We start from the raw sequence: 23,353 nt of genomic DNA, 5'->3' as shown, positions 1-23,353 counted from the left end.
GGCTTCTGAAGCAAGGCTGAAAGGTAGTAGTGTGAAGAGTGTCCCAGAATTCCCAGAAGGATCAGAAGAAGAGATCTCTCACATCCTCTCAAAATCCAGCCCCGCTACCACCGCCTCTGATCCCATCCCTTCACACCTTATTAAAACACTTGCCACCCCCGCTTTTTCCCGAAGAAGCATTGCCTAGTGGAAAGAGCACATGCCTGGGAGTTAGAAGGACCTGGGTTCTAGTTCCAGCCCCGCCACTTGTCTGCTGTGTGACCTTGGGCAACTCACTTAACTTCTCTGTCCCTCAGTTACCTCATCTGTAAAATGGGGATTTAAGACCCATGTGGGACAAGGACTGTTTCCAATGTGATTAGCTTGTATCTACCCCAGCGCACAGAACAGTGCTTGACACATAGCAAGTGCTTAAAAAATATATCATTACTATCATTATTATTCCCTCCACAACTGCCATCTTCAACGATTCATTTTACAATGGATTCTTCCCCGCTGCTTTTAGACACGCTTCCAATATCCCCCATCCTAAAAATACCCTTCCTTGACCCCATGGCTCCCTCCAGTTATCACCCCACCTCCCTCCTACCATTCCTCTCCAAACTCCTAAAGAGTTGTCTTCACTTGCTGTCTCCATTTCCTCTCCTCGGTCCCCTCCAATATGATTTCGGCTCCTTTCGCTGGACAGAAACAGCCCTCCCTGGGGTAACCAATGACCTTCTTGCCATATCCCTTGGCCTCTACTCCATTCCAACCCTCCTAAACCTCTCAGCTACCACTGACACTGTGGACCACCCCCTTCTCCTTGAAGCGTTATCCGAATAACCCGGTCCCCTTCTATTCTCCGTTTACACCCAATTCCCTTAGAGACCTCATTCACCCCCATGGCTTCAACTATCATCTTTCCATGGACGATTCCCAAATTTACCTCTCCTGCCCTGACCTTTCCTTCTCTGCAGTCTCATATTTCCTCCTGCCTTCAGAACGTCTCTAGATAGATAACCTGCCGACAACGCAAACTAAACATGTCCACAACAGAGCTCCCTATCTTCCCACCCAAACCCTGTCCTCCCCAGCACTATGGGGATACCACTATCTTCCCTATCACACTGCAACCTTTGTGTTTCCCTCGCTTCATCTCTCTCATATAACCCACGAATTCAGTGTCACCAAAATCTGTCGGTTCGACCTTCACAACATGGCTAAAATCTGTCCTTTCCTCTCTTTTTCTGATCCAAGCACTTACCCTATCCCACCCGGATTACTGCATCTGTCTTCTCACTCACCTGTCTCTCTTCACTACAATCCATACTTTACTCTTCTGGTTGGATCATTTTTCTAAAAATACCACTCAGTCCATGCCTTCCCACCACTCAAAACCTCCAGTGGTGGCCCATCCACCTGCATATTGAGCAGAAACTCCTCACCTTAACTGTAAAAATAGGGATTAAAACTGTGAGCCCCATGTGGTACATGGACTGTGTCCAACTTGATTAGCTTCTACCTACCCCAGCACTTAGTACAGTGCCTGACACTCAACAAATACTATTTTAAAAAGTGTATAAGTTACTTAGAACAGAAGAAAAATGAATGCTGAGACAAAGACAGACAGGAAAATTGAGGGGGAGGCAAAAAAGAGAATGGAAGAAAGGAATGAGGCCCAAAGAGATATCAAGAACACCTGGGGGATGAGGGGAATGTGCAGAATAGGGCCAGAAATAAGGGAGCGTTATCCTTCTGTAGGCAGGAGAAAGGGAGAGAGGACGAGGCAGCCAGAGAGCCCAACTGCAGAATTAAGAGTTAAAGAGTATGAGGAAGAGAGTGGAATAGGAGATGAGAAACGGAAAAGTCACAGGAATAGGAAAACAGAAGGAGGAGGAGTGTAGCATCTATCTAATCCAGGCGATTCCAAAAGTCCCACAAAAACTACAAGCATAAATTCTTTACTCATATCCTAAACCAGTTCAGGTTTTCAACACTGTTTACATTTTACTTAGGAAATGCAAACATTATTCATTTTAAAGGACCCATTAAGAAACCAAAGGGTTGAACAAAAGAAGGGTAATCCAGGAGCCCAATCACAGGACTGCAAGATGAAAGTTTGTCAGTGGGGTTCCAGGTTCTCTTAGGTTCCAGGTTCGCTTAGTACCATAAAAAAAACACTGAAAAGACGAAAACTTAAATAGGCACGTGGAAATGAGATTGGCAGTTGTATGGAAAACGCGTTTCTTTTAGATCTTTTAGATTTTATTTTGTTAGTATGTTTGGTTTTGTTCTCTGTCTCCCCCTTTTAGACTGTGAGCCCACTGTTGGGTACGGACTGTCTCTATATGTTGCCAATTTGTACTTCCCAAGCGCTTAGTACAGTGCTCTGCACATAGTAAGTGCTCAATAAATACGATTGATTGATTGACTGATTGATCAAGAGTAAAATACGGCTCCCGAGCTTGGTGAGGGGATTGAGAGTAGGAGGAACTGAGCCACTTAAACCTAAAGTCCTGGTAGTCTCCACTGATGGGAGTTGTGGCCCACCCGTGCCTGCTGGGGGGTCGTCAGCAACAGGCAGCCCACCCAGGGCCCTCCACCGGGCAGAGTGACTGGTCACTGGCCTCCAGAAGCCCACAGGTCCGTACCCTTGCCTTGGGGAAACCCTGGACGGTCCTGAGAACAATGCATCGTACTAAGCCCTTGGGAAACTCCATCAGAAGCGCGAGACCCACTTCCTGCCCACAAAGAGCTCACGCTGAGAAACGGACAAGGCCTCCGAAAAATTAGAAGCAAATAGCTAATGACTTCCAAAAATCTCTCAAACTAATTCCACCTAGAAGAAAATTCTACAGCTGTGGATGCATTGGTTTATGAATAAGTCAGAGAAGCCACAATCCTGTGGTGTATATCATCCTGATACGGAAAACGATGAAAAACCCAGAGGCTCCCGCTGCTCCTCTTCGGGGAGCAGAGCAATCCGCAGGCTTTGCCCAGCTCTCCGTAAATCTCTTCTGACTCATCCTTCAGATCACTCACCCTGATTCCGGTCAGAACAGAGCTGGGTGACCCCACCTGACCCCACCAACCTGGACAGAGGCTGGAGACAAACAATCCCAATCAAGGCCCCCCCGCAGAGCACCCCATTTGGCAGGCAGCCCGTTTGGCTTGTTCCTCTGGGGAACAGAGATGATGAGCCTGGCCTTGCCCTCCAACCCACCCAGAATTACTTGGCTGGTTGAGAGGAGGGCTATGAGAAAGTGGAGGTGATTCCGGCAATAAAGCCCAGTGGAAAGCAAACCTGTATTTGCTTAAATACGCAAGCTAAAGAGCAACTAAGGGAAAATGAGAAATGCCAGTGGCCTCTCCCCAGAAAAACAAATACCAAGGTACGCTGCATCTTTGGTCAGAAGATACCGAGCAAAAGGAAACTTTCACTCCTTTCTCAGTGACCCAAGCACGTGTCAACTACAAGCATGTTCCTCTCATTTTAACCCATGACACAAATAGAAATACCTGTTTCAATTAAGAATTAGGTGGAATCAGGTTCTTTGGAGACTATGGCCTCTACAGACAGCCCCCCAGACTTCAGAAACAATTGTTCCTCCAAACAGTATCTATGTCAAAATGCACATCAGAATCAGTTACCTCCTAGGGCTGATGGTATAAAACGGGGGCTGGTTGATGAGAAGCAGTGTGGGCTAAAGGAAAGAATACGGGCCTGGAAATCAGAGGACCTGGGTTCTAATCCCGGCTCTGCCAGCCATCTGTTGTGTGACCTCGTGCAAGTCACTTAACTTCTCTGTGCCTCAGTTTCTTCACCTGCAAAATGGGATCCAACACCTGTCTTTCCTCCTACTTCGATCATAAGCCCATGTGGGACGGGAACTGTTTCCAATGGGATTCAGTTATTTCTAGAACAGTGCTTGGCACATAGTAAGAGTTCAATGAAGCATCGTGGCTCAGTGGAAAGAGCACGGGCTTTGGAGTCAGAGGTCATGGGTTCAAATCCCGGCTCTGCCAATTGTCAGCTGTGTGACTTTGGGCAAGTCACTTCACTTCTCTGGGCCTCAGTTGCCTCATCTGTAAAATGGGGATTAAGACTGCGAGCCCTCTGTGGGACAACCTGATCACCCTGTAACCTCCGCAGCGCTTAGAACAGTGCTTTGCACATAGTACATGCTTAATAAATGCCATCATTATTATTATTGATAAATACCATAATTATTATTGACACATAGTAGGCGCTTTAAAAATACCATCATCATTTTTACTATTATTATGAGCACGGGATGACTTCCTGTTCAGTGACCTTCCCCATCTCTGACCTCTCCTGCTCCATTCCTCCTATCCTCTCTGAGATTTTCATCCCTCCCCCTGACTTGAAGACTTTGCTAAAATCATTTCCCCACTTCTCCGCCACTCCTACGGACCCCAACCTGCACCACGGGACAACAGCTGTCTAGGAGACCAATGCTGAAAAGTCAAAACCGACGTGTCGTGAAATAGAAACAGAGCGCCGATCGCCATAACTTGAAATGTTTTAAGTCAAGAACTGCCTATACAGGGTAACCCGTTAGGGAAGAAATGCACCTAAATAAAAACCGTTCATGATTAAAAGAATCAAGAGAGCAACAGTGGATTTTGGAAGTAAAAACAGAACACGTTATGAGGTTCCAACGAGTACTATCATCAGTATCACCCTCCCCATCATCACCTGGGCACCCACTGGATGTGGGGTGTATCTGGCATCTTAAGAGGGTTGTCATTATTGCCGCGGCTCTCCTTTTCCGCTGGCCATCAGGAAATTGGATTTCAGTGGGGGCACATCGGTTAAAAGTCACAGTTACAGGTGACGGCCTTACCTGGGGTTTCCTCGTAGTGCGGCGTGGTGGAGAGCATTGAATCCGTTATTATTGGTAATGGTGACGTCTGCCCCGGCTTCTAACAGGACTGCCAGGATATCATCCCGCTTTTTACTTATTGCGTCGTGGAGGGGAGTATCGCCTTCGGAATCCTTTTTTTAAAAAACGGTGACATTTCTCAATCACATAACTTAACCGTGCAAGATGGCAGTCAACCGGTTAAGTCATCATCACACGCTGCATTAAACAGGCCGCTCAGTGGCGAGCCAAACATCTCAATCAGTACAAAATGATTCAATACTGCGAAAGTATAAAGGCCAAAAAATGAAAGGAAACAAAGCAATACCCCCACATATAAAAACAGGCACACAACTCAATCAGTGACAATAAGAATCAAATGAAAATAGTCTGTGAAGATCTGTGATGTAAAAGTGACGAAGCCCCAAACCAAATCCCACCCCAAAACACTGTCCACAGAAATCCATACTGTCTTCAGCTGCAACCGTTTTCCCCACACTCCCTGGCTGTCCTCTTCTTCTGAATTGTGCCCCCACGCTGCTTGGGGATAGGGGATGGAAGGAGGGGATAACCGAAAAGAGGAACTGTACAAGGCCTGCCCAGGAGAAATCTCAGCAAGGCTTACACTAAAAACTGCTTAAAAGAATGGGTAACCAACCACCGGGATCAACCGCTATTTTGGGGCCTGAAAAAGTGGATTTCCCCAGGTCTCAAGTTAGTGAGCATACACAGTTCTCCTGTAACACTGGGGTTGTGTTCTTAGAGACCCTCAGGACACAGAGAGGTTGTGTTAGAGTACTGACTGACATCACGCACGCCCATAATGGTTTTTCCCAACTTCAGAGGACGTTCTGCTCAGGCAGACTGCATGTCTGAGCAAGTCCGCATGGAACCCTCAGAGCCTGCAAATAACAGTAAACTCTTCCAGTCAGGGAAATGTCACGTTGATGGGGATAAAGTGTAGGAAGAGCACAGGACGCTGACACCACTTCCAAACTTCCCAAAATGGTGATTGCCCATTTTCAGAAGGAGACATCTAAAAATGAAGGGAGGCATACAATAAAGACGTTTACGTCCGCCCCGGGGTCAAGTAACATCTTCATTAGCGGCACCTTTGCTACTGTTCCTTGACTCTTGAGGTTCAAACTGCTCCTTTCGGGAGAGTTGGGGTATCTCTCCCCTCAGATCCGCATCTACTTGAAGGGCAGGTTCAAGCTGCTCCTTTTGGGAGAACTGGGATATCTCTCCCCTCAGATCCATATCTATTTGAAGGGCAGTTACAGTCCGAGGCTGTAGAAGGAACATGGTAGTTTTCTGTCAAACAAACAAACTTGGGGAGAATCTAATAGCATAATCTGGCCATTACCCTTGAATTGGCGTGACCCAGTGGTTAGACCACGGGCCTGGGTGTCAGAAGGACCCGGGTTCTTATCCCGGTTCCACCACTTGACTACTGTGTGTCCTTGGGCGAGTCACTAACTTCTCTGTGCCTCCACTGTAAAATGGAGACTAAGACTATGAACCCCATTTGGGAAAGAGACTATGTCCAAGCCAATTATCTTGTATCTTCCCCAGTGCTTAGTACAGTACCTGGTAGATAGTAAGCGCTTAACAAATTATTATTACTATTATTATTAATATTATTATTAATTGGCCAGCTCCTCTAGAGACATCTGCTGGAGCCCAGCCAATTCCAGGAGAGAATGGGGACCAAGCAGACGTCAAAAGGAGGGGGTAAATGAAGGAGACACGGATCTCTTTCTGCCTCCCTGCTCCAACTGAGAAAATCTGTCCCCTTGGCTCTTGGGCAAAAGAAACCATGAGGAGGGCCTTCTGCGCAAGAGTAAAACGTAAGTGAATGTAACATGTAGCTAACTTTTGGCATAACCCAGCTTAAATTAATGACTAATGCCTTCAGTTTAACCACCAACTGCTTAAATTCTCTTTGGCCTATACGACTGGGGCCGATTTGTTTATTCCCTTCCAATTTGGGGACCTCAAAAATTCTGCCTTGGATGCTTCTGGAGTCTATGTGAGAGCTCACTACTTCCAGAGAAATCATACTACCGCTGTGGGGAGGAAATTCAGTCAGTTCTCTTCCCCAACCTGCTACAGAGCCCATGGGAGGCCAGGCAGTGGAATTAATTCGTTCATTCATTCAGCTGCATTTATCGAGCGCTTACTGTGTGCAGATCACTGATCTAAGCGCTTGGAAGAGTACGATACAACAGTAAATGGGCACATTAAATAATCCCTTTCAAAGGTTCACTTCAAAACCTCCCCAGTCAGTGAATAACCTGGACAATTTTGGGACACACTAGCCAGCAGCGAAGGGGAAGAAATCCTCCTTTTCCCCAGGGCTTTTCCCAATCGGAGAAGGCTGTCCTTGCAGACTTTTCCATGCTGGCAACAGGGGCAGGTAACAGAGATAATGTGGTCTTGGGGATTGGGGATTTGAAGCCCTCCCAGCTGGGCCCTGATCAGGACCACGTACTTGCAGAGCTGGGAGAGGTTTTATCCCGAAAAAGCCTGCAAGACGCTGCTTGTATGAACCCTGAAGCCAGTCCGGGGAAAAGGTATTCCTCTGAAGTGAGCAGAGAACATGACACACTTAATGTAGTAATGGCATTTATTAAATGCTTACTGTGTGCAGAGCACTCCTCTAAGTGCTGAAAAATTATTCCCAGGTGGCTTACAAGCCAAAAGTGTCAGTGAGTGGCTTGCCCCAAGTCAAGCATATCAAAACTCACTAAGTCGGCGGGCTGTTTATACAACTTCACAACCATATGTGGAACATACCTTCTACAAAGGTGCAATTTAGCAGTAAATTATTTGTGAATTTATGTGCCTACTGTATTATTAATAAATGAAGTATTTACAAATAAAGCTATCCTTATTTTACATCAGATACATTAATAGTGGGTGACACCTTCAAAGGGCTAGGGAATGGATCTAATACTACAATGGGGAAAGAACTTGGTTGTGAATGTTGAATGAGGGACCGCCTAACCGGAGCAGTCATATTCGAGTGCTCTTAGGGTTATTATTATTTGTTGGTGTACTGCTTTGGCTTTTTTCATTTTCTTATCCCGTGTCTGTCACCCCTGCTAAACTGGAAACTCCTTGAGGGCAGGGCCCGTGTTGACTAATTCTACTGAGAAGCAGCGTGGCTTAGTGGCGAGAGCCTGGGCCCGTCAGAGCGCGTGAGTTCTAATCCCGACTCTGCCACGTGTCAGCTGTGTGACTCTGGGCAAGTCACTTAACTTCTCTGGGCCTCAGTTACCTCATCTGTGAAATGGGGATGAAGACGGTGAGCCCCACGTGGGGCAATCTGATTAGCTTGCATCTACCCCAGTGCTTAGAACAGAGCTTGGCATATAGTAAGTGCTTAACAAATACCATCATTATTATTATTATTACTCTTAGTACTTAGGACAGTTAATTATTTCTTTATTTATTCCTTCATTCATTCATTCAATTGCATTTATTGGGCGCTTACTGTGTGCAGAGCACTGTACTAAGCGCTTGGGAAGTACAAGTCGGCAACATATAGGGACAGTCCCTACCCAACAACGGGCTCACAGGCTAGAAGAGGGAGACAGACAACAAAACACTTATGAGAGCGCTCAGTAAATAGGACGATTTGACGGATTTACGAAAGCGTTCAGTAAATAGGCTGATTTTAGGGATTTACGAGACCGCTCAGTAAATGGGCTGATTTTAAAAAGTTACGAAAGTGCTCAGTCATTACGGTTTTAGGGATTTACGAGCGCTCAGTAAACAGGACGATTTGACAGATTTCCGAAAGCGGTCAGTAAACAGGAGGATCTTACGGATTTAGGCGCGCTCAGTAAATAGCTGACTTTACAGATTTACGAAGGCGCTCAGGAAATAGGCTGATTTTAAGGAGTTATTTATGAGTCCCCCCTCTGCAACTGGAGCCCCTCCTTCAGACTGTGGGCCAGGGGCCCTGTTTGAATGATCATCCTTGTACTATCCTCAGGGCTTAGTACAGTGTTCTTTCTGTACACAGCGCGTGCTCAACAGATGCAATAAACACCATTCATTCACTCGCCAGCAAAACCACAGAGCCCGCACAAATGCACACGAACAAAATACATCCTTCAGGATGGTCTGACAGGAACAGGAGTAGAAAAAACTGTGGCCAAGGCCACCCTATCCCTTTTCCCTGCTGACTCCCACTGGGCACCACCACGTATGTTCCAGTCCGTCTGGGGCAGCATCCCGGATTTCCCAGAGAATTGCTCCCAACGGTATCCGCAATGACAGCCCAGCTTGGAGTCTACGACCCCCAGAGCCTGGAAGCACAAATGGGAGACGGGTGGCCATAGCCACAGCCCCTTCTCGCCCGCCGCTGCCCATCTGGGGCTCCTGCTCGGCTGCATACACCCTAACAGCGCTTCGTACAGTGCTCTGCACGCTGTAAGTGTTGAATAAATACGACCGAATGAACGGACAGTGGGATACACGAGTTTGGGCTGCTTCCTAGTATGTGAAAGTGGTTTGAACACTTCAGAAGAAAGGTACCTCTAGAACGATATCGTGGAATACCCCAGTGATTTGGTCACCAAAGTCCCGCTGCTGGTCCAAGGGAAAGAGTACGGCTTTGGGAACCAGGAGGCGTGTACTCTAGTCAAAGCTCTGCAGCTGAGGAAGGTCTGCTGGGGCTTGGTGGTGAAGATTTCTGCCCACAGAAGCGACTAGGACAAGCTAAAGGGAGGCCAGGACCAGCAGGAATCCTTAAAAATGCTGGCTACCAAGGATGCAAAACCCTGCTGAATTATGGTGTTCGGACTTTATTGCACAGCCCTGGCACTACTCCGCAACCTGCCTGCACAAAACCTGGGTGTGCACTGTACAATGGGCTGCATCCCTGCCCCCCAACCAACTCGTTGCGCTCCATGGCCCAAGCGGAAACACAACTGGCTAGAATAATAGGGTGAGGGTACTCTGTGCGAACCACTCCATCTCAGGAACAAGGCTCCTTCACCGTTCTCAATAGGAGATGCCATTATTCACTAATAAGCATTATTTAAAGAATCCTCTTCAGACCCCGGCCTGAGGGCGCCTGTCTCTCTGGCGCCTTGAAGGCACCCAAATGTCTATTTCTCAGGGGGTGCTGGGTCTTCTGGGGTCACCCCTGTTTTTGAGTGGTGGTTCTAAAGACCTGCATTGCTGACCTGGGCCTTTCCCATCCCCTGGCCACTGTTTTCTCTATCCACTGCCCCTTCCATGGAAAACAGGACCATCAGGAATGCTGGAAGAAAAGGGCTCCCAGAGAATTAGGGACAACTGTCCCAGGCCCCTCTACAAGGCCAGGAGGCCCTGGACCGGTTCCCTCCGTACCTTCGACTATTTCTGATTTTTCTAACAACTTGCACAGCAGTCAAATCAAATTTACTTTTCCTTTAACGATCTCATCTAAACCCACAGTGAACACGCTTAGGCAGCTGACTGGAGCTATTACAGTAGACCTGACGGGGCAAGATTTGGGCAAGCAAACAGACCGTACAAGGGCAGCCACCTGGAATAATCACCCCACTAGACTTTTCACTGGACCACAATTACGCCTCAATCATTAGCTACTGAGATGAGAGGCCTTTCACCATTATTTAAGGTGACAAGGGGCCAAGGCCTGAAATATATAAGACCACACCACAGAAGAATTTAGGCTAGGGGAAAATAAAAATTTTACAGTTGAAAAAAACAAGCCAAAGCACAAACCCTTAAGCACATTCATTCATTCGGGTTTCTGATGAGCACTGCAATCAGATGCCTCATGGCTCTAATACTGATGAGTGAGGGCAAGGCTGGTGAATGTTCCTATAAACGGATGATTTTTAGTAAGAACGAGCCTTTTATTTATCCACAGCTATTAGTAACGCGGCTCCCCCAGGGAAGCAGCATGGCTCAGTGGAAAGAGCACGGGCTTTGAAGTCTGAGGTCATGAGTTCAAATCCTCCCTCCGCCAACTGTCAGCTGTGTGACTTTGGGCAAGTCACTTCACTGGGCCTCATCTGTAAAATGGGGATTAAGACTGTAAGCCCCCCGTGGGACAACCTGATCACCTTGCAGCCTCCCCAGCGCTTAGGACAGTGCTTTGCACATAGTAAGCGCTTAATAAATGCCATCATTATTATTATTATAGGAGAAGGAACTCTCCTCTCCTCCTGGGTATCTTCCGCTGCTTTCCGCCCAGCTCTTAGTTGTACAACGCTAGTACCTTCCAGAAGGTCGGGGCCGACTGATTATCGTTAGAATGCAAAAAGATGATTTTCCAGGAATTACAGAAACAACGGAGGAAAAGGTAGTTGAAATGCTCTTACCTGGAGACTGGGGTGGCAGCCAAAATCCAACAGAGTCTTCACAACTTGCAGGTGGCCTTTATTGACGGCGATGTGAAGCGGGGTCTGCCTGCGTTTGTTACGGGCATTCAAATCTGCGCTCCCTCTATGAAGCACCTCGATCACAGCACCTTCGTCACCAAAAGCCGCGTGATGGACGGCTCTGTCTCCATCTTTATCCTAGAAATGAACATTTAGATCGGAATGAGTCTATTGCATTAAGGCAGAGAAATCCCAAGGGCTTCTAAAAGGTCACAGATTTTTAAAATTGGAAGTATCGAAAACTGGCCAAGAAACTGGCCAACTTTAAATCATTCGGAGGGGACAGAGCAGGGGGTGGATATGTCCAGAGTGACGCCGAAGCGGACGGCAGGTATTCCAATCCACATATACAATCTAACGAGAGCCTACTGAAAGAGGATAAACTGGGTTAACCCTAGCAACAAGGTCTCTGGGGTGCCAACACCGTGAATTCAGAGTAATGCGGATGATGGCATAAAGAATCATGACACAGTTTATGAAATCCAAATTGGAAATTTCAAAGGAAAAAAAAAAAAATTTGAGGCCACTGCTGAGCCAAGTGAGTGCGAAATCCGAGAGGAGAATTTGCCGACAGCCTGACCAGCTAAGGCTTCCCAGTACATCCGTCGAGCGATTCACGTTCAAAGATACTGCTGCTGGAAAGACTCAATGAGGAACCATCACGGTTCCATGTCCGCGATCAGTTGCTGCCTTTCCATGATGAAACTGTATTGTCTGGAGCGAAGAAGAAGCTGGGGCAGGGATCCTGGTTTCCTGATTTTTTTAGGGGTAAGGCAGGACACAGAGGGGCAAGAAGACAGACGTGAGGAGGGTGGGCCTGTCAGGCAAGCTGGCCTGGTCGTCCTCGACCAAAGACCGGAAAGAAAGGGAGACGTCTATTTCATTGTTTCCACGCCAGTCTATATTCAACCACCTCAATCATATTTATTGAGTGCTTACTACGCACAGAGTACTGTACTAAGTGTTTGGAGAGTACAATTCGGCAACAAATAGAGACAATCCCTACCCAACAACGGGCTCACAGTCTGGAAGGGGGAGAGACTATAATAGACACACAATGAGATTATTCATTCATTCATTCAATCGTATTTATTAAGTGCTTACTGTGTGCGGAGCACTGGACTAAGTGCCTGGAGAGTACAATTTGGCAACAAATAGAGACAATCCCTACCCAACAACAGGCTCACAGTCTAGAAGAGGGGAAACAGACAACAAAACGAAACAAGTAGACAGGCAGCAATGGCATCAATGTAAATAGAATTAGAGATATACACATCATGAATAGAATCAACAGAATAATAAATACGTACATATACACACAAGTGCTGTGGGGCGGAGAAGGGGGTACAGCAGAAGGAGGGAGATGGGGTGATGGGGAGGGGAGGAGGAACAGAGGAAAAGGGGGGATCAGTCTGGGAAGGCCTCCTGGAGGAGGTGAGATTTCAGCAGGGCTTTGAAGGGGGGATGTGCGCTAGTTTGCCAGATGTGAGGAGGGAGGGCATTCTAGGCCAGAGGTCGACGGCGGGACAAGCGAGAACGAGGCACAGTGAGGAGGTTAGTGGCAGAGGAGCCAAGTGTAAGGGCTGGGATGTAGGAGAGAAAGAAGGTGAGGTAGGAGGGGGCAAGGTGATGGAGAGTTTGAAGCTTGTTCAACTTGTACTTCCCAAGCGCTTAGTACAGTGCTCTGCACACAGTAAGCGCTCAATACGATTGATTGATTGAAGCCAATAGTGAGGAGTTGTGCTTACAGTTTAAAACGCGTTAGAAAAACAGCTGTCTGTCCTTTTGTTAAAACTTCCATTAGCTCCCTTGGAAATGCATTCCCTGACTTTCCTACCACCTTAGACAACACAATTCTCAAGCGCTTGGTACAGTGCTCTGCACACAGTAAACGCTCAATAAATACGATTTATTGATCCTATCTCACAGCCCGTAACCTTGGCATTATTCTCAACTCATTTCTCTCATTCAACCCACACATTCAATCCGTCACGAAATCCTCCAATTTCTACCTTGGCAATATCGCCAGAATCCGCCCCTCCCTCTCCATCCGTGCTGATCCAAGCACTCATTTCCTGCCTTAAACACCACAGCACTCTCCTCACAACCTAAGTAGGAGAGAGCACGGCTACTGAATCCCCTTTGGCAGATAAGGAAACCGAGGCGCAGAAGTTAAGTGCTTTGCCCAAGGTCACCCCCAGACAGGTGGCAGAGCCAGGATTAGAACCCAGGCCCATGCTCTTTCCACTAGGCAACGCTGCATCTATGCATCCGCATAAATATCTGATGCACAGATGGATTAAGGTTACACCTCCTCTAAGACGCCTTCCCCAATTAAGCCCTCTTTCCATGACTCCCTCTATCGAGCTTGAATCTGTATCCTTTGAGCAGTTGGTATTCATCCCACCCTCACCCCCGCTGCACTTCTGTGCGTATGTATAATTTATTTATTTATCTTAATATCGGTCTCCTCCTCTAAACAATAAGCTTTTTGTGGGCAGCATATTGTCCACCATATTCTGTTCTACTGGGACGCAGCCCGGCCTAGAGGACAGAGCACGGGCCTCGGGGTCAGAGGTCCTGGGTTGTAATCCCGGCTCGGCTGTGTCTTCCCTGTGACATCGGGGACTTAGCTTCTCTGTGCCTCGGTTACCTCATCTGTAAAATGGGGATTAAGACTATGATCCCCCTAATAATAATAATAATAATGGCATTTATTAAGCGCTTACTATGTGCAAAGCACTGTTCTAAGCACTGAGAAGGTTACAAGGTGATCAGGTTGCCCCATGGGGGGCTCACAGTCTTCATCCCCATTTTACAGATGAGGTCACTGAGGCACAGAGAAGTGACTTGCCCAAAGTCATACAGCTGACAATTGGTGGAGCCGGGATTTGAACCCATGACCTCTGACTCCAAAGCCCGGGCTCTTTCCACTGAGCCACGCTGCTTCTCATGTGGGACATGGACTGTGTCCAACCTTGTTTCTACCCCAGCGCTTAATACAGTGCCTGCACATACTAAGCACTTAACAAATACCTTAAAAAAAAATAGTTCTCTTCCAAACACTTAGTTTGGTGCTCTGCACACAAAACATGCTCAATAAATACCATTGATTGGTTGACTGATGTAGAACAGGGGTCTGAAACCTTTTTGGGCAGAAGAGCTACATGAAACAAAATTTAGAATACGGTAAACAAAGAATGAACCCAAGTTTTAAAAAAGCGGGGGTGAATGCCTCAACAAACACACTAATCCCCGGATGACTAGGGAAGCGGGGTGGGTAGGTGCCAGAGGGGTGAAGCACTGTGCCTGCCGTTGGGGAGCCAATTGTCGGCTGTGTGACTTTGAGCAAGTCACTTAACTTCTCTGTGCCTCAGTTACCTCATCTGGAAAATGGGGACGCAGATTGTGAGCCCCCCGTGGGACAACCTGATCACCTTGTAACCTTCCCAGCGCTTAAAACAGTGCTTTACACATAGTAAGTGCTTAATAAATGCCATCATTATTATTATTATTATTATTATTAACTCCTCTTCCTCCTCCTCGGCCATCGCTCCAGGCTTGGTTCGCGTGGGAAGCTTTCGGCTGGAAGCCTTTAGCAAGGTAGGACTTGGAGACTGGCACTGTGGCTGTTTCTAGTTTGTCTCTATTTGTCGCTGACTTGTAATAATAATAATAATAATAATAGCATTTATTAAGTGCTTACTACGTGCAAAGCACTGTTCTAAGCGCTGGGAAGGTTACAAGGTGATCAGGTTGTCCCATGGGGGGCTCACAGTCTTCATCCCCATTTTCAGATGAGGGAGCTGAGGCACAGAGAAGTGAAGTGACTTACCCAAAGTCACCCAGCTGACAATTGGCGGAGCCAGGGTTTGAACCCATGACCTCGGACTCCAAAGCCCAAGCTCTTTCCACAAGCTGCTTCTCTACTTGTTCTTTCCAAGCGCTTAGTACAGTGCTCTGCACACAGTAAGCGCTCAACAAATACGACTGGACAAATGAGCAGTAAGCACTCAATAAATACGACAAGGAATGAATGAATTCTGGCAGAGGCTAGAGAATGGAGCAGCCACCTTGACTCCATCTGCCCTTTTGTGGCTCACGAGGGTGGGGTAGGGAAGCTACTCCCTACCCTGAATTAATAGCATTGCCCGAAGGGGGTTGAGTCTGCGCTGGGCAGCCACTTCAAAGACAAAGGAAAGAAATGGGCAGGCTCAATCTGTCGGCTACAAAATCGGGCAAGTGAAGACGGCGTCATCGGAGATGGCAATGCAATGCCTGGAAATGTGTCACTGGGCCTGGAGGAATCCGCAATGATTTACCTCTGCCTCCACATCCACGTTCTGCTTCAGGAGTAACTTCAAGATGTCAACGTGTCCATTCTGGCTCGCGGCCTGCATAGCCGTATGGCCAGCGCACTGTCCGTTCACCTAGAAATAAAATAAGACTATGTTAGCAAATCCTAAAGCTCCAACGTGCCGCCAACTCTCGGTTAGTCAGAGCCTGATCATTCGACTCACCGATTTCCTTTTTTCCCCCCCGCTTTGGCTGAACCCTCGGGGCCAATCAACTACTCACCGGCAACACGGGGGAGGACAAAGATATACCCAAAGGAATGGTAAAGGAGAAAGGCTTCTTAGGCAATTTTGCTCCTTGTTAAGCCATTTGAAAAAAGGTATGGCAAGAGACAAATTTCCATTTGCGGCTACAGTGAGGTTCTACTCAAGTGGTATTTACTGAGCGCTTACTGTGTGTGCGCAGAGCACTAAACTAAGCACTCGGGAAAGTCCAATATAATAGAGTTAGTAAGATGCGATCCCTTCGCACAAGGAACTTAGGGTCTCTTATTTATAAAGGATAATCACCAACGGACTCTTTGCTGAATCACCTGTTTGGAGACAAAGAGAAGCAGTGCGGTCTCGTGGAGACAGCACGGGCCTGGGAATCAATCAATCAATCGTATTTATTGAGCGCTTACTGTGTGCACAGCACTGTACTAAGCGCTTGGGAAGTACAAGGTAGCAACATATAGAGACAGTCCCTACCCAACACTGGGCTCACAGTCTAAAAGAGTGGGCTCACAGTCTAAAAGAATCAGAAGGACCTGGGTTCTAATCCCTGCCCTGTCTGCTGTGTGACCCTGGCTAGTCACTTCACTTCTCTGTGCCTCAGTTACCTCTTCTGTAAAATGGGGATAAAGACTGTGAGCCCCACATGGGACGGGGACCGTGTTCAACCCGACTGACACTGGTCCCCTAACTGCCAAGCCTGTGCTCTTTCCACTAGGCCACGTTGCTCCTCAGAATAACAATGTTCCTATCGCACTCTGACCTCTCAGCCTCCCATAGGAAAAGCTGACTTTCCGGATTAAGTTTTCCCTCTTTCTTGTACACCATGGGCCTGGATGTGCCCTAGATACTGAATTCTGCGGCAGTATTTACCTCTGCGTCACCAAGGAAGGTCACCAGTCGTGCGTACAGTTGCTACGGTGTAGGCTGAGGCATTATTTCAGTTTTCATCAGCCTCTGTCTGGCTGACAAACCACTTTACCTCGCCAGACCGTAAGCTCATGTGGGTAAGGAACATGTCTAGCAATTCTGTTGTACTGTACTCTCCCCCATGCTCTTTGTAGAGTGCTCTGCAGTCAGTTAGAGCACAAAAAATACCACTGATTGATTACCTTGGATGTGTGCCCCTTGGGAAAAATCATCTACACGCATAAAGAGAAGCGGTATGGCCTAGGGAAAAGAACACAGGTCTGGAAAGTCATGGGATCTGGATTCTAATCCCTGCTCCAAAACATCTGCTGTGTGACCTTGGGCAAGTTACTTAACTTCTCTGGGCCCCAGAGTAAAATGTAGATTAAGACTGTGAGCCCTTCATGCGACAGGGACTAGATCCGACCTGATTATCTTGTAACCGCCCAAGAGCATAGAACAGTGGAACACAATAAGTGCATAAACCCTATTTAAACAAAAAAAAAAACACCTCTTGAATGACTGTTGGATGAAGCCTGTAACTGGATGAATTGCAGACTTTCCCAGAAGTTTGGAAGGGCATTCTGAATACCACATCCCAATGCTCTGCTGCACCTTCCAGCATGACTGTGGAGAAATGAATTGAATAGGACCCTTCTTCATAATGATAATCACATTTGTTAAGCACTTACTTTATGCCAGGCACTGTTCTAAACGCTGGGGCGAGTACAAGCAAATGGGATCGGACACAGTCCCCGTCCCACACGGGGCTCAGTCTCTTTATCCTACTGGTGATGAAGAACGGATCAAACTGCCCGTGTCCAGCCCTGGCACGACCAGTCATAATGTTGGGAAGAAGTCTCGAAATCTTGATGGCTCCCAAAAGACACCAAATGCACTAAGCGAGTTCCAGAGTACTGACCTATTGCTGATGGTGCCAGATGTTTCTGAAAGGTCTATCCTCATCCCTCTAAATCCCCTGCCCCCTCTTCACCCCACACTCAAAATGAGAGTTGGTGAGCGTTTTTCCGCTGTTAAATGAAAGCGATTTAGCCAGTAATGGGTAGAATTTCATCTCCATTCTGTTCCACCCTATGCTGAAAAAAACTAAAAACTAGGAGGACAGTGGTAGTTAAAGAGTTCTTCTAGACATAATATTGAATTCTGAACTTCCAAGCTCTCAATGTAGCCCCCTCTACTTTCCTTGAATCTCCATTCTGTTCCACCCTACGCTGAAAAAAACTAAAAACTAGGTGGACAGTGGTAGTTAAAGAGTTCTTCTAGACATAATATTAAATTCTGAACCTCCAAGCTCTCAATGTAGCCCCCTCTACTTATCTTGAATCTAACTAGCAGCAAAGATCTAGTCCGCTGTATCACAATATGTGGTCGGAGGCCATATATTCCATGAGTGAGCAGGGAACGATATTCTTCACTGGTCACGCCAGAAGGACTCTTGCTAGGATCTTGCCAGGAAGAGAATAATGAGACTTCAGTAAGTGCCAAGGAATCTCACATTTCTTTGCCGGGGCCTGATACTGAGGTGGCACATAGGCTAACAGTGGTGATGAAGTGGATTGGTTTCAGGGGCAGATATTCACTCATTCAACCGTATTTATTGAGCGCTTACTGTGTGCCCAGCACTGTACTAAGCGCTTGGGAAGTCCAAGTAGGCAACATATAGAGACGGTCCCTACCCAACAACGGGCTCACAGTCTAGAAGGGGGAGGCAGACAACAAAACGAGACATGTAGACAGGTGTCAAAATCGTCAGAATAAATAGAATTAGAGCTATAATTCACAGATATGGCACCAGAATGTTGCTTATGAGTCTGAGTGGATTTGAAAGGCTCAACTCTAATGACTGCCATTTTTAAGAAGGAAGGCCTCTCCAGAGATGGTATATTCGGCAACAACCCGTCGGCAGTTCTTCGAGTCATCTAATTTCTCTTAGTGCTGGAACATGGACTCTGCAACAGATGCTATTCTTCTTATTCTCATCACTGTCACAAAACTCATATTCCCATGAGGTAGTTGTTTCTTTAGTTTCTTACACTCCTCAGAGCATTCATCTGATAGTAAACTGATTAATATCAATATTTTATCTACTAGAGTCTTGATTCCTTAGGAACAGGCAAAAGAGGCCTCTTTGTAGTTCCCAGATAATAATAATAATAATGACGGCATTTATTAAGTGCTTACTATGTGCAAAGCACTGTTCTAAGCGCTGGGGAGGTTACAAGGTTGTCCCACGGGGGGCTCACAATCAATCCTCATTTTACAGATGAGGTAACTGAGGCACAGAGAAATGAAGTGACTAGCCCAAAGTCACACAGTTGACAACTGGCAGATCCCCGATCCCTCTCCACAGCTCCCAAAACCCACAGGTTTGGGTAAGAATTCCAAAGAGCAATGGGGGAGAATTGTGGACAGGTGCCCCAGCCCATTAGATGGATCCGCCGTCCTCTCCCCACCGATCCTCCCCACGATTGCATCCATATTAGAACTGCAATGATTCCTAACCCATGCCCACCTTCTTTATTTAGAAAAAAAATTACTGTCTTCTGTTCTTAGCTAAAATTTCTTCAGTTCTTAACTAGAATTTTTTTTACCACAATTTATTTCCATTCTTTGCCTTCACCAGTGTGTCTCTCTCCCTCTCCTTCTCTGTCTTCAGTTTCAGTTCTAATCTGGATGTAAAACGGTTCACAGGCTCTCATTCTAGCCCAATAAAATTAAAGACATATGAAAAGCCAGTGTAATAGTCATATTGAGCCCCACCTAAATCAATCAATAGCATTTAGAGAGCACCTTTTTACGTGTACTAAGGAGTTGGCAGAGTACAGTGAAAGTCTAGTCCCTGTCCTTGGGTAGTTTATAATCTAAAAGGAGAGATGGGCAGACAGAAATGATTTACACTTAGCAAGAGGAAGAGCAAAGACCCAGCCAATAACAGCCATCTAATTTTACCTGAAGCTGACTTCCCACTTTTAGGAAGCACCTTTTAGAGTCCCACCATGTTTTGTTTTGTTTTTTAAGGAAGCCCTGCTTGTTATCTCTGAACATTTCTTTTTTGCCCACCACAGACCTCTTTTATCCTTAGGCCCTTTTGGTTTTTTTTTTCTTTTTATGGTATTTATGAATCAATCAATGGTATTGACTGAGCACTCACTGTGAGCAGAGCACTGTACTAAGGGCTAGAGACAGGTTCCCTGCCCACAACAAGCTTACAGCACTTACTATTTGCCAGACATTGAACTTAAACACTGGGGAAGGTAGAAGCAAATCCTGTCCCACTCAGGGCTTACAGTCTTGATCCCCATTTTACGGATAACAAGCAAAAAGGAGGGAGGTAACTTGCCTCAGGTCACATGGAAGACAAGTGGCAGAGGCAGGATTAGAATCCAGGTCCTCTAACCCCCTAGACCCGTGCTCTTTCCACTAGGCCATGCTGCTTCTTTTCCACTGTCCGTCTGGCACTATCCTGGTGTGCAATAACAGCTCTCCACATCCACAAACATCATCACCAGGCTTTACCTCCCCAAGCTAACTTCCCATCATGTGGTATGTCACACGCTAGGGATCCTCTCTACTTTTCTGGGCTGGATTCCCAGGTTTACCTCACCCCAGGTCTGACAAGACCTCAGAATTTCCAGTCAGAGCTGAAAAGACCCAAAGTGGTGACTCTGACCGAGTAGTTCTTTGAAGGCTGTCAATCAGCCAACTAATTTGTTTATTGAGTACTTACTGTGCGCAGAGCGCTGTACTAAGAGCTTGCAAAAGTACAGTACAATAGATCTGTCCCCTCCCAGTCCTCATCCCCTCTAAAATCCCTGCCCCCTCTTCACCCCACACTCAAAATGAGAGTTGGTGAGTGTTTTTCCACTGTTAAATGAAAGCGATTTGGCCAGTAATGGGTATAATTTCATCTCTGTTCTCTACACTGAAAAAAAAACTAAAAACTAGGAGGACAGTGGTGGTTAAAGAGTTCTTCTAGACAGAATATTAAATTCTGAATTTCCAATGCAACATATGATTGTGTGAGAGGACAGATCGTTACTCACTCTCTACCTGGTCTTAAAGCAGGTCCTGACTCGGTCTCTCTAACCTTCGCCCTCCCATGCCCACCTTTTTCTTCCTCCCAGCATACCGCCGCCTGAACGAATGAATCAAAAGTTGGCACCTACACGGAAGTCACTGGCCACATACGAAAACATGGCCCCTTGAGCCAGTAAAATTGTTATCATGTAATTCCAAACTAAAACAAATAAGACTGAGAAGCAGAATGGCCTAGTGGATAGAGCACAGAGCTGGGAGTTAGAGCACCTTGAACAAGTCGCTTCACTTCTCGGTTCCTCAGTTTCCACATCTGGAAAATGGAGATTAAATATCTTGCTCCCTCCCACTTAGACTGTGAGCCACATGTGGGACTGAGACTGTGTCCAACCTGATTATCTTTTATCTACCCAAGAGCTTAGTACAGCGCTTGGCACCCAATAAGCTCTTAAATACCACAATTAAGATCATGATTACTATTTTATAGATCGCCTGGCAGTTGAAGAAAGTGGGTAAAAATAGATAAAATTGGGGCAGTTATGAAAAGAGAGCACCCAATAGTAACAGGAAATTTCAATTTTCCTCACCTAGACTGGTTGAAAGAAACATTAGGATGAGATCAGGAAGGTTTGGGGATAACCTAGCTATGATTACAGGCTTATTCAAAAGGAATAACATACAGTCTCTCTAGACTGTATGCTCGTTGTGGGCAGGGATCATGTCTGTCTGTTGTACTGGGCTCTCCCAAACACTCAGTATACTCCTCTGCACACAGTTAAGTGCTCACTAATAAGTGGATTGATTGATTGACAGGAGATTAAACTCTAAGCAGTGAACAAAACCCGAGTGGTTCTGTGGGCACATCCCTTTGCAACAGTGACCATAGTTGTACAATTGTTCTTCAGCTTGAAGAGGATTTTGCCAATGGTGAGTTTAACTGAGACCAGAGCCCTTGCATTCTTTGGTCCATGATAATGCAGTTGGGCACCTGTGAGGTGTTTTTGCAAGAGCGATGACGGTCTGTACTGAACCTTTCACGCTCTCTCGCTCAGTCCCCCCTACGCCCCGCCCTCAAGCATTGTGAGACAGTTGGAATGAGAGAAGGGACACAGTTTGTAATCCTGGAACAGCATCTCTCGGAGACGTCAATGGCACCGTGCCCGTACCCATGAACATGATCTTCAGATGGGATTAGTATCAACTGGGAAAGCAGAGAGTCTTGTCCACTTTTTGGTTTCAAAATTCAAGGGCATAAAAACACGACAAAGAGGAGAGGATTCTTAGATGACTAGTCACAGCCATTCTCTTGGACTGAGCGAGGGTCCTTTCGAATCCTCCAAACAGATCCCTTTGCAAGCTACCAAGAAAACTGCAAGGAGGAAAAGGAAAGAATACTAAAGGACTCACGGATGGATGTAACTTTCCATCACTGGAAGAGACTACAAATGCCGCCCAGAAATCCCCAGTGACTGGGAAAAGTAGGCAAACCATATGAAAACGTTCCCACAAGGCATTGGCTACTTTCATAAATTAAAAGAAAGTGATAAAATAAAGATGCATACGTCCACATCGGGTCTCTTCAGCAAGTCTTCGACTTTAGCGACATCGCCATTGGCAGCAGCTTTGACGAGTTCTTCATTGAGGTCCCCTGATTCTTGGGTTTCAAACAGCTTCTTCAACAGTTGGGACAGTCTCTCTGAAAGCAGAAAGTGAAGCTGCTGAGGCAGAGTTCACGTAAAATTCGTAATGAAAACCAACAATGTAATGATCCTTAGCCCTATCATTCTAGTGACGCTCACTACTGCTACATTTTATTATTATTTCTGATGGATTTGCTTAACTTTGCCCAAAGCTCTGTTGTGAGTTCGGGGGACAGGCACAAGGACTTCGAAGGAAATATGGTTGCTGGCTCATGTTGGGCTTCCAGGATAAAAGAAAAAGGGGATAAGAGACAGACTCAGGGAAAAAATATCAATGTGAAAATTCAGCTGAAAAATTGAAAAAAAAAAGCACAAGAAAAAGCAGCAGCAAAATACTCTTGGGAGGAGCTAACCCTAGGTGCCTCATCACTCCAGCTGTCCTTAGAAGAAACAGCTCAGAGCCTTTCCAATATCTTAACATTTGTCCAAGGGGCTGTGGCCTGCTTGACGCCAATAAAACAGGCCTTCTCCCTGGTCACAGTGGTATTGCAGTAGCAGTAATAATATTATTTTTAATGGCATTTGTTAAGCGCTTTTTATGCGTCAGGCACTGTCCTAAGCGCTGGGGTAGATACGAAGTAATCTGGTTAGACACAGTCCATGGCCCACCCAGGACCCACGGTCTTATTCCTCATTTTACAGATGAGATAACCGAGGCACCGAGAAGTGAAGTGACTTGCCCAAGGCCACACACCAGACAAGTGGCAGGGCTGGGATTAGAACCCCGGTCCTTCTGACTGAACCCCAAGCTCTATTAGGCTACACTGCTAGCACAGAAAGTGCTGTGCGCAGAGCACTGTACTAAACACTGGGGAAGAGTACACAGGCGTGAATTAGACACAGAC

General features: G+C 46.5%; 1 protein-coding gene across 2 annotated transcripts in view; it reads right to left on the bottom strand.

Annotated features, from left to right (window-relative positions):
- Positions 1 to 23,353, bottom strand: part of MIB1 (MIB E3 ubiquitin protein ligase 1) — a 119,446-nt gene that overhangs the window by 53,885 nt on the left and 42,208 nt on the right. For both annotated transcript variants that reach the window (XM_038766575.1, XM_038766576.1), the window contains 4 exons: positions 22,371 to 22,504; positions 15,598 to 15,705; positions 11,216 to 11,413; positions 4,851 to 5,002 (listed from right to left, as the gene is read on the bottom strand). In XM_038766575.1, the coding sequence (XP_038622503.1) occupies positions 4,851 to 5,002; positions 11,216 to 11,413; positions 15,598 to 15,705; positions 22,371 to 22,504 (592 nt within the window). The remainder of the gene's footprint in view (positions 1 to 4,850; positions 5,003 to 11,215; positions 11,414 to 15,597; positions 15,706 to 22,370; positions 22,505 to 23,353) is intronic.

This window comes from Tachyglossus aculeatus, chromosome 25 (assembly GCF_015852505.1).
Source record: "Tachyglossus aculeatus isolate mTacAcu1 chromosome 25, mTacAcu1.pri, whole genome shotgun sequence".
In the NCBI taxonomy this organism is placed as follows: domain Eukaryota; kingdom Metazoa; phylum Chordata; class Mammalia; order Monotremata; family Tachyglossidae; genus Tachyglossus; species Tachyglossus aculeatus.
The sequence above is the reverse complement of the archived record's forward strand: the minus strand, read 5'-3'. Positions and strand labels throughout refer to the sequence as shown.